Source organism: Equus asinus, chromosome 2 (assembly GCF_041296235.1).
Source record: "Equus asinus isolate D_3611 breed Donkey chromosome 2, EquAss-T2T_v2, whole genome shotgun sequence".
NCBI classification, from domain to species: Eukaryota; Metazoa; Chordata; class Mammalia; order Perissodactyla; family Equidae; genus Equus; species Equus asinus.
Genome location: NC_091791.1, coordinates 3,588,645 through 3,600,980, shown reverse-complemented (window position 1 = coordinate 3,600,980; position 12,336 = coordinate 3,588,645). Strand labels below are relative to the sequence as shown.

The following is a 12,336-nucleotide window of genomic DNA, read 5'->3' as shown; positions in this document are numbered from 1 at the left end:
AGAAACAAATTGATAAATCAGATTTCATCAATATTCAAAACTTTTGGCCTTCAAAAGATACCATTAAGAAAGTGAAAAGACAAGCCACGTTCTTGGAGAAAATGTTTACACATCATATATGATAGAGGACTCGTACCTAGAATACAGAAACAAGGCTTTCAACTCAACAAGGAAACACATAAGTTTTTAAATGGGCAAAGGATTTGAATAGTAATTTCTCCAACTAAAGATACAAAAGGCCAATAAGTTCATGAAAAGATGTTCAACATCATTAGTCATTAGAAAAATGCAAATCAAAACCACAACTGGATACCACTTCTCACCTACTAGAACGAGTATAACAAAAAAGGCAGACCATAACAAGTATGAGCAAGAACGCGGAGAAACTGGAACCCTTGTTCATTGCTACTGGGAATTTAAATGGTGCGGCTGCTTTGGAAACAGCTGGTCATTCCTCAAAATGTTAAGCACAGAGGTACCACGTGACCCAGCAATTCCACAACTAGGAATCTGCCCAAGAGAAAGCAAGACAAATGTCTGTGCAAAAACTTGTACATGAATGTCCACAGCAGCATTACCCACAAAATTCTAAAAACGCAAACAACCCAAATGTGCACCGACTGATACAGAGATAAACAAGAGTCGTATAGCCATACAATTTAAGTGTAGCAACAAAAAAGAATAAAATACTGATACATGCTTCGACATGGATGGACCTCAAAAACATTAATATGCTAAGTGAAAGAAGCCAGTCACAAAGACCACATATTGTATGATTCCATTTATATGAAGTGTCCAGAATGAGCAAACCGATAGAGACAGAAAGTAGATTGGTGGTGGCTTAGGGCTGGAGGAGGAGGATGGGGAGTACCTGCTGATGAGTACCAGGGTCTTTTGGGGGTGATGAAAATGTTCTGGAATTAGATTAGGGTGATAGTCACACAACTCTGTAAGTATTCTAAAAACGACTGATCTGTGCATTTTAAGAGTGAAGTTTATGGCATGTAAATTATACATAAAGCCATTTTTTTAAATGGGCCAAAGATTTGAACAGACAGTTCACCAAAAAAGATATGAATGATCAATAAGCATATGAAAAGACATTCAATATCATTAGTCACCAGGGAAGTGCAAATTAAAAGTGCTCTAAGATACCTAACTTCATATCTACTAGAATGACTATAATTAAAGACACAGACAATATGAGGATGTAGACAAACTGGAACCCTTACAGGTTGCTGGTGGGGATGCAAAACGGTGCTGCCACTTTGGAGAACAGTTTGGCCGTTTCTTAGAAAGTTAAACATAAACTTACCAGAGGAACCCGGAATTCCAGTCCTGGATGTCTATCTAAGAGAAATTAAAACATATGTCCACACAATGATCTGTAGGTGAATTTTCAGCACTATTCATAACAGCCAAAAGAGAAAATAGCCCTAATGACTATCAACTGATGAATGGACCAACAATTGTGGTATATTCATACAATGAATATTATTTAGTAATAAAAAGGAACAAGCTACTGATACATGCTTCATCTTGAATGATCTCAAAAACATTATGCTAAGCGAAAGAAGCCAGCAGCAAAACCACACATTGTGTGATTCCACTAGAAGAAATGTCCAGAAAAAGCAAAACTAGAGACAGAAAGTAGATTAGCAATTGCCTGGAGGTAGGGTAGGAATGGGAGTGACTATAAATGGACACAAGAGATCTTTCTGAGATGATGGAAATGTTTTAAGACTGGGTGGTGATGGTTGCACAACCATTAAATTTACAAAAAAATCACTTCATTGTACACTTGGGAAAAAAAGCCTAAACAACGTGGTCTTAATGATAAGCGCAAGAGAGAAATCTAAGAAGACGGAAGCCACAGTCATGGCCATGAAGGGTAATGATGGGGCACACTGCTCAGGTTTTACCAGTTGAATTATAATTTCCTCTAAATAAAGGATACTTTGAAAATACCAACAATTTTATGTCTTAGTGTAAACCTCCCTTCATTTCTTTTCAGTTAAATACACACACAGCTCACATGTTAGTCAACCAAAAAGTACCTGCTGGTCCGTGCCTCATTCGGTCTGAGCACCTCGTAATTAAAGAGGCAGATGCCAAGGCATGGTCCCTCCAGTGTCTCTGCTGAGCACAAGAGACACCTGAAAGAGCCCCCAACCATGGAAAACTACCTCCTAACTTACTCTAACCTTATCTTGACTTTTCTGTGTCATATACAAAGAAGTCTGCCAAAAACTAGCAATGATTCAGGCTATATGCATCTGGCAGAGGAAACACCTGTATTAGAGCTATAACCAAAAATGAATTATTATTGATAAATTTCCTTTCTCTAGATGGGAGGATGGCTGAATAGTTAAACTTAGTACAACAGACAATGAAAGTAGCTCCACAGACTATTTCTAAAATAAAAAAATGAGTGAAAGAATTAAATAAGTAGTTTCTTGAGGAGTGGGCTACAATTATTTAGAATGAACAGTGACCAAAGAAAGGCAAAATAAAAGGGTTTTGTCAGGGGTCCACACCATCAGCTAGTATTCATTAGGTTCTCACAGTGGGGATCTCACTCAGCAGACGAGCCGTAACATCTCCACCCTACGGGGTGAAACAAGCAAATTTAACTCGGAATTTTCTCACTTCCTGAGTTAGACCCCATAGGGTTACTTAAATGGAGTAAAGTCATCAATACGTTTAAGCGGTGTTGCTGACAAGGACTACTAGCTTTACTGGATAATCTTCCAAGTGTTAGCAAAGGTAGGTCCGAAAGTTATCCACAGAGCAGAGTGGATATAAAATATCCTCAGCTCTCTAACATGGGGGCAGCTGTTCATAAGACCAAGAACTGGTGAAAACGGCAGACTGGAACTTTACAATTTACTCACAGCGAAGTTTCCACAGTTGCACGAAAATCATTCCAGACTGCAACTCAAAATTATCTGGCTTTTTGAAAAGCTCGAGCTTGCTCATCATGACTGAAGGCCTGACCTGTGTGTGAGTGTAAAGGAAAGGGAAAACATGTCCGTCTACAGCATGTGCACCAGGCTGCTGTCCGACCGGCAAAAGAACCCACAGCCCGGCCAAACCAAGTCACACGAATGGCTGACAAACTACACTCCGCGCAGAAAACATTCACTGTTAGAGGTTTTTGTCAGCAGTGATGCTGCTGCAGTGCACAAGCCACATGAACTTAAAAATACTCTAAATCGAAACAGGGTAGAAAACAATTACAAGTAACATTCTCGAACTTGCCAAGGAGTCCCTCAAACTTAACTTTATTGAGTGTGTGTGTGTGTGTGTGTGTGTGCTTCAACTTCTGTTTAAACTTTGAATCAATAATCCAACCAGCTTGTTGGGCCAAGATGGAGCAACAGGGAACAGATTCACCCTCCCGCACGAAACCACCAAAAATGGACAAAATAAATGAAACAATGGATTCCAAGACACTGACCAACAAGTAACAAAGAACAGTGACCCCTGAGACAAGGGACAAAGAAGGTGAGCCCTACATCTGCCTTACCTCACTGCCTAGAGTTTCCAGGCTACAGCACAGGGAAGGGAAACCGAGGCAGAGCCTGGTGGACTCCCTGAGTTGAGAGCAAAATGCTGAGTGTGGGGAGGCTCAGAGGACAGAGCACTAGCGAGAAGACAGCAGCACAGAGAGAGAAACACAAAGATCTGCACTATTCAGCTGAGTGCTGATCAGCAGATAAGTGTGAGGGAATTACCCATGGGCAGGGAAGGAAGCACCTGAAAGAACTAGAAACAGCAGTGCCTGGTGCTCAGACAGGGCTGGGAATACTGCCTGACCCTACCAGCAAAATGGGAACTTCATGAAGCCAACAAAGGAAACAAGATGAAATCATAAAAAAAGATCCCAATAAACCAAAAAAGAGATAAAGCAGAAAAAGTAAATAAAGATTAGATAAGACAAATAGAACACAAATAGCAAGAAAATAGATTTTAATCTGTGTCCATAGTTACATTAAATGTAAATAGACTAAGTACTCCAATGAAAAGGCAGAGATTGTCAGATTGAAATAAAAAAAGAAAAACCCAAGACTCAATTATAGGCTGCCTATAAGAAACTCATTTTAAATACAAAGATATAAATAGATTAAAAGTGAAAGGATGCAAAAAGATATACAATGCTAACATTAATCAAAAGAAAGCTTGAGTTGCTCTATTAAATATCAAAGTAGATTAATATCAGACAAAATAGATTATACCAGGGATATAAAAGGTGACTTCATAATGATAAAGGAGTCAATTCGTCAAAAGGACATACAATTCAAAAACACATTTGTACCTAATAAAAGAGCTTCAAAATACATGAAGCAAAAACTAATAGAACTGCAAGGAGAAAAGACAAATATAGAATTACAGAGGTTTCAATACCTTCTCACAAAAATTGATAGCACATGAAGAAAACTGCCAAGGATGCAGAAGATTTAAACCAAACTATCAACCAACTTGGCTTAAATGACATTTAGAGAACACTTCACAACAACAGCAGAATACACATTTCCCAAGACTGACCATATTTTGGGTCATAAAAGAAGTCTCATATGTAAAACAGTATCAAGGTTGTTCAAAAAATTAAAAATAGGACTATCACATAATCCAGCAATCCCACTTCTGGATATTTATCCAAAAAAACTGAGATGAGGATCCCAAAGAGATATTGACACTCCCACGTTCAGAGCAGCACTATTCACAACAGCCAAGATGTAGAAACAACCTACATGTCCACCAACAGATTGATGGATAAGGAAAATGTGGTATACACACACAATGGAATACCATTCAGCCTTAAAAAAGAAGGAAATTTTGCAACATGTGACAACATGGGTAGATACTGAGAACGTTAGGCTAAGTGAAATACGCCAGACACAGAAATACAAGTGCCACGTGATTCTGCTTACACGAGGTGTCTAAAATAGTCAAACTCATAAGATCAGAGACTGGAATGCTAGTTAACAGGGGCTGTGGGGGGGGGAACGCAGAGTTATTAATCAACAGGCACAAAATTTCAATTAAGTAAGATGAATAAGCCCTAGAGATCTGCCGTACAACACTGTACCTATAGACAACATTAGTATATTATTGTATACTTAAAATTAGTTAACAGGATAGATATCATATTATGTGTTCTTACCATAATAAAATAAAAATATTAAATTTTAGAAAAAGAAAAAAGAAGGTTAAGTAAACTGAAAAGAACTCAAGTCATATAAAATACGTTCTCTGACCACAGTGGGACTAAATTAATTTGAAAGCAATAACAGAAATATCTCTAGAAGACCCCCAAATATTTGGAAACTAAATAACACACTTCTAAATAAGAAATGCATCAAAGAAAAAAATCAAATGGAAAATTACAAAGGAGTCTGAACCAAAAAAAAATGAAAGCAGGGGCCAGCCCCATGGCATAGTGATTGAGTCCGGTGTGCTCTGCTTCGGTGGCCCAGGTTCAGACAGACACGACTCATCAGCCATGCTGTGGCAGCAACCCATGTATAAAGTGGAGGAGGACTGGCATGGATGTTAGCTCAGGGATAATCTTCCTCAAGAAAAAAAGAAAGAAAGAAAGAAAACAAAACATAATCAAAATTTGCACTGAAGAACTTAGGGGGAATGTATAGCACTAAATGCCTACATCAGAAACGAAAGGTCTCCACCCAATGACTTTAGCTTCCACCTTAAGTAACTAGAAACAAAAGAACAACTGAACTCAACATAAGTAGAAAGAAATAATAAAGATGAGTGAAAATTAATGACACAGTAAATAGAAAAGCAATAGAGAAAAATCAATGAAACTTAGAAATATATCCCATGTTCACTGATCAGAGACTTAATATTGTAGATGGTAGTATTCCTCAAACAAATCTATAGACTCAACCCAATCCTTATCAGAATTCCAGTGGACTTCTTTGCTTTTTTGATGAAATTGATGAGCTGATCCAAGAATTCATATGGAAATTCAACAGACCTGGAATGGCCGAAACAACGTCGAAAAAGAACAAAGCTGGAGGACTCACACTTTCAGGTTTCAAAACTTACTACAAAGCTACAGTAATCAAGACAGCGTGGTACTGAGGACAGACACACAGACCAATGGAACAGGACTAAGAATCCAGAAAAAATCCTCACATTTACAGAGGACTGATTTTCAACAAAGATGCCAAGGCAATTAAACCGGGAGAGAGCACAGTCTTTTCAACAAATGGTGTCTGGACAACTTAATATCTACACACAAAAGAATGAAGGTGGAACCTTACCCTGCATCATACACAAAAACTAACTCAAAGTGGAACATAGATCTAAATGTGAGAGCTATGAAAGGCCAACAGGTACATGAAAAGACGCTCATCACCAGGGAAATGCAAATTAAAACCACACTGAGATATCACCTCACACGTGTTAAAATGGCCATCATCAAAAAGAAACAAGTGTTGGCAAGGATGTGGAGAAAAGGGAATCCTTGTGCACTGTTGATGAAGTTGTAAATTGGTGCAGCCACTATGGAAAACAGTACGAAGGATCCTCAAAAGATTAAAAATAGAACTACCATATAATCCAGCAATTCCACTTCCAGGAATATATTCAAAGGAAACCAAAACACTAACTGGAAAAGATACCTGCACCCTATGTTCATAGCAACATGATTTACAACAGCCAAGATATGGAAACGACCTAAGCGTCCATCCATGAATGAATAAAAAAGTTGTGGCATATATATACAATGGAATATTATCTAGCCATAAAAAATGAGGAAATCCTACCATTTGCAACAACATGGATGGACCTTGAAGGCATTATGCTAAGTGAAATAAGTCAGACAGAGAAAGACTAATACTGTATAATCTCACACATACGTAGAATCTAAAAAACAAAACAAAACACCAAACTCACAGAAAGAGATCAGACTTGTGGTTACCAGAGGCGGAGGGGGAGGGGGATGGGAGGAAAGCGGTCAAAAGGTACAAACCTGCAGTGATAGGATAAATAAGTACTAGGGACGCAATGTGCCCCATGATGACTACAGCCAACACCGCTGTATGACATATAGGAAAGTTGTTAAGAGAATAAATCCTAAGAGTTCTTATCACAAGGAGAAAATTTTTTTCCTTTTTTCTTTTCTTTTTATTGTATCTATACAAGAAGATGAATATTAGCTGAACCTACTGTGGTAATCATTTCTCAGTAATTTCACAGATTTCATGTAAATCAAACCATTAAAACCACTATACCTTAAAATTATACAGTGATGTATGTCAATTATTTTTCAACAAACTGGAAAAAAAATAAATGCGAGAGCTAAAACCATGATTTTTAGAAGAAAACAAGGGTACAGAGTGGGAGAAAAAATCTGCAAATCAACTATCTGATAAGAGACTTGTATTCAGAATATATAAACAACTATTACAACTCAACAAAAGAAAGACAAATAACCCAATTAAAAAATGGGCAAAGGATCTGATAGACATTTCTCCAAAGAAGATATACAAATGGCCAAGAAGCACATGAAAAGACATTCAACATTACTAGTTATCAGAAAAACGCAAAACCAGAGATAACACTTCACATCTACTTAGGATACCTATAATTAAAATACATATAAGTGTCGGTGAGGATATGGAGAAACCGGAACCCTTGTACACTGCTGGTGGGAATGTGCATAGTGCAGCCACTTTGAAAATCATCTACCAGTTCTTCAAATGGCTAAAGACAGTTATTACATGACCCAGAAATTCCACAACTACATAAATACCCAAGAGAAATGAAGACATATGTCCATGCAAAAACTTGTATATGAGTATTCATAAACGTATTATTCATAATAGCCAAAAAGCCAAACTATACATTTTATATATGTGCAGTCTGTTATACCCCAATAATGGTATAAAAAACAAAAATTGGGGGCGGCCTGGTGGCATAACGGTTAATTCTGTGTGTTCCACTTGAGTGGACTGGGGTTCTCGGGTTCAGATACCAGGTGTGGACCTACAGACCACTCACCAAGCCGTGCTGTGGCGGTGTCCCACACACAAAGTAGAGGAAGACTGGCACAGATGTTAGTCCAGCAACAGTCTTCCTCAAGCAAAAAGATTGGCAACAGATGTGAGCTCAGAGCCAATCTTCCTCACCCAAATTAAAAAAAAAAAAATGATAAGCAAAAAAGCCTGGAACAGGCAATGAATTAATACATCCTCCTATTTTATTTCTAAAGGACAGTGACAAAGAATGGAAAGAAATTACAACAGAGGAAATGGCTGCTTATCCCTAGGAATCAAAAGCTGAAGAAAGGGATCTTGGCCCAACTCAGATGTTTTGAGCCCAGGTGTCTCAGGTGTCGCTCCATCCAGAGACCTTGCCTTTACAGAGCTCTTCCGGAAGAAGAGTCTTCGCGGATATGAAAGGCTGAGTGGACACAAATCTTCAGTGTTCTGGGCACTCTTCTTCTGAAACATCTGGTGTGGTGAGTGTGTGGTGGGCAGGGGGACTGCAAAGAACCGGGCACTGGAGGCCCCCAAGTCATAGGGTCACTCCAACTGAAGACTTCACTTCACTTTTCTTATTCCAGAGCCTGGAACTGTGCTTGCTATACAACAGGTGCTCAAAAAATGTCTGCCCAACGGAAAGGAGAAACAAGACTGACACTTAACTGCTACGCATGTTACCATGTTAGCTAACCCTACAGATGAGACGCTCACAGGATTACATGGGAGGAGACGGCCTCGGGCTCCGTGGGAGAATCACTTGCAAAGCTCTTACAGAGGTGAGTCCCGGGAGATGCAGTTCCTAAAACCCCACTGCGGGGTATAATTCACAGGGTGTAAGCCGCTAGGCCATCAGCGGAGGTAGGAAACAGCCAAATTCCGGCAGGTGTGTGTGTGTGAGAAAGAGAAGAGAAAACGTGGGACAAGAACTTGGATGCTTTATTGAACTCCAGCTGGATTATTAAATCAAAGACTAGGACACGATACAACATAAAGAAGAATTTGATCAAGTTAGGAGGCCATACACACCACGGCAATAACACCCAACTCATCCTTCTCTGGTAACAGTCAGGAAGCGTTGCAACCTCAAGCTGGGCATGTAATTTCAGCAATTCCAATCTGAAAGATCCTTCAAAGTTTCTTCATCAAGCCTCTCCGGTTCTCTCTGATCAATAATGACCTCTGGCTCCCCACCTGACAGCCCATGGCCTCTCACCCTTCATTTTATGGCCGATTTAGGACTTCGTTGTGAAGCCTTCTGTTTCAGTTCCACAAGCCCCGCAGGGGAGCTGTGTAGCTCCAGGCTCTGGAGGCAGAGAGCGGGGCTTAAGACTTAGTTCCATCACTTCCTAGCTGTGTATCCTTATGCCAGTTGACTAACCTCTCTGACCCCAGTTTCCTCATGAGTATAACAGCTTGTTATGAAATCCAGATAATCCACGTGGCAACCACTCAATGACTAGCAGTATCTGCCACATCTCTGCGAAACATCTCAAAGACGTAAAACTTAGTATGGCCTAATTGGAACTCTTCGTCTTCTCCTGCAGTTTCACGCCAATCTTCTCTCAACAGCAGCACCACTACCTGCCCAGGTGCTTGTCACAACTCTGGGAGGCATCCTGGACCCCTCTCCCGACCTTACCTTCCACATGCCCTCCACCAATAAGCCTGTCAGTTCTTCTTCCAAAACATATAGCCAAGTGTCTGCTTTCACCACTGCACCATTCCCTCTGTCGCCTCTCATCATCGATACACTCCTCCCTGCCTTCATTCTGACCTCCTGTTGGTTCACGAACTGGCCCCCGGACAGAGGGCAAGGAGAGACTGAAGAAAGAGGCAGCCCACTCAGCCCAGATGGGTAGGTGGCAGATTTAATAAGCAAGGGAACTTACATCCAAGGCTTGTCTTGGGTGGCTACAAATCGACTTACCATTTTTTGACTTTACAAGGATGTGAAAGAGATAGGGACTCATGTAGAAACTGTATTTCTAATTTTGAATTCTGATCTTTTCCTGGGCTAGTGATATGAGGTCTGACACTCTCTCGTGAAGCTGGGCAGCAGCAGAGAGCCAGGGCTCCACTGGCCACATGATCAGGAGGGTAAACAGCCAATGTGCTTATAACCACTCTGCACCCACACGACCGTGCTACTTTTCACTTTCAGTACAGTATTCAACAAACTACATGAGATATTCAACACTCCATTATAACATGGGCTTTGTGTTGGATGATTTTCCCAACTGTAGGCTAATGTAAGAATTCTGAGCATGTTCTGAGCAGGGCTAGGCTAAGCTGTGATGTTTGGTAGGTCAGGTGTATTAAAGGCATTTTCGACTTATATTTTCAACTTAGCATGGGGTTATCGGGACATAACCCCATCGTAAGTCAAGGAAGATCTGTTTATAGAGGCCTAAATTGGCTTTAGTCACGTAATCAGTCCAGACGGTCTGAACACCACCTTACTCTTTCAAGCCTATGTCCTTGAAACCAGCTCCTAGTTTGGGAACAGCAGGCAGAACACACATTCCAAGGACAGAGGAGGGGGTGAGGAGTCTCTGATCGCCTAGGTCCAGCTCAAGGATCAACAAGATGTCACATCCTCTTGATGACCTCCTCCAACATCACTATTCCTTTCATTTTCCAAAGAGCTGCCAGAGTAAGATCTTAGAATGTCAGTAGGATCATGTCACTTTACTATTTACTCCCCCTCCCCCAAAATGTGCACACTAGTAATGAACCAGCATTTACCTCGTAGAAGAGGACAACACCCAGGAGGTACCAGAGCCACAAGACAGAAGGGATCCGGGACCCCGGAATGTCCTTGATCTGGGTACCACCAGCCCCATACCTACATTTAGGATCCTGCATTCTGGATTGCTCACCTCCACACTGTTATGTGTGGGAGAATCAAACTTTCACCTCGTTGGAGCCAATGTGGTTTGAAGTTTCGCTGTTACAGAAGTTTAACCTATGCCCTAGTAATATGGTACCTGGAAGTGGGGTGCTGCTGTGACAGAACATAAGTGACACTGTCTCCGTGGTCAGGCAGTGGGTGGTGAGGAAACAGATGTTGCAGGGAAGAAAGCTAGTCACTCCTTATGGTGTGCAAAACACTTGAGAAAGACGATGCCTGCATTAACTTGGAAGACAGATCCTGCGCTTATCGAGCCTGTAGGTCTAGAAGAAGCAGACAGAATAAATTCAGATGCTGGGTATGTTGGCTGCTCATTGCTGCTCTTAGCAAGGAACCACGAAATAACCGAGATCGAGCGAAACCAGCAATTCGCAAGGAGAGGTGGACGATAACAGTGCTGCTCAGAGGCTCTGCCTTCCAGCTCCAATCTCACAGGACTTCTTCCAGTTCGCTAAAAGGCTAAGCGCTTTCCTACCTCCTATACATGCTGTTTTCCCTTCTAGTCTCACACAGACCTGATTACCCACCCACCCCGATCTTGATTAGGGCCCCCATCACCAACCACCTCCCCTTACCCTGTTCTCTCCCGTCAAAGCACTCAACCGAGACCCGACTGGTGTGTCTGCTCACCTGGCACCCCTACCACACCCAGCCCGGCGTCTGCACGTGGAGGCGTGACTCAGGGACGCCGCGGGACACCACCCGACGTAGACCCCGAATCCACCAGGTCTGGCACGGAGCCCCGCGCACGAGCGAGGGACCTGGCTGCGCAGTCCCTGGAGCACCCGGGTCCCCCATCTCTGCGCAGGCGCGAACGCAGGGACGCCGGAGGGGCGATGTCACGGCCCCGCCCACCCCGGGCCCCGCCCCTACAAGTGCATGCGGGCGGCTCCCACCAGGCCTCCTCCCTGACCAGGCCGCCTGGAGCCGCCTGGAGCCTCGGCCCAGTGGGGGCCCCCCAGCGGTGCCGCCTTCCCGTTCCCAACGCCGAGGCCCCGGGGGCTCACCGGGTCCCCCGGAACCTGCAGCTCCTCCGGCCTCCGCCGTCGCCACCGGCCCGGCGCCTGGGTATCCATTGCGGCCCCAAACCCGAGTCCGACCGGCCTCCCATCACCGCCTGAGGCCGGGGCCCTGCCCACGCCGCGCGTCCACGCCCTCTTCCCCCACGTGTCCCCGGGGGGCCAATGAGAGACGGGGGCGGGGCGTCAATACGGCCGCAGGCAGGAGTAGCGGAGACCAGAGTCTTCTGGGCATTCGGGGATGTCTGGCCAGGTCATTATTTCGCAAAGAGGGCTGGCGTGTTGCTCCTCTGATCACCGAATTGGCCGTGGGGCTTCGAGAACCTACTCTTCTAGGGTCCCGCCACGCTTCAACTACCGACCTCCGATCGGCTGCAGGAGCGCCCGCCTC

General features: G+C 42.9%; 1 protein-coding gene across 1 annotated transcript in view; it reads right to left on the bottom strand.

The window, feature by feature from the left end:
* Positions 1-12,336, bottom strand: part of C2H10orf143 (chromosome 2 C10orf143 homolog) — a 42,067-nt gene extending 29,731 nt beyond the window's left edge. The window contains exon 1 of the mRNA XM_014846406.3: positions 11,934-12,336. Within this exon, the coding sequence (XP_014701892.1) occupies positions 11,934-12,002 (69 nt within the window). The 5' untranslated portion in view covers positions 12,003-12,336. The remainder of the gene's footprint in view (positions 1-11,933) is intronic.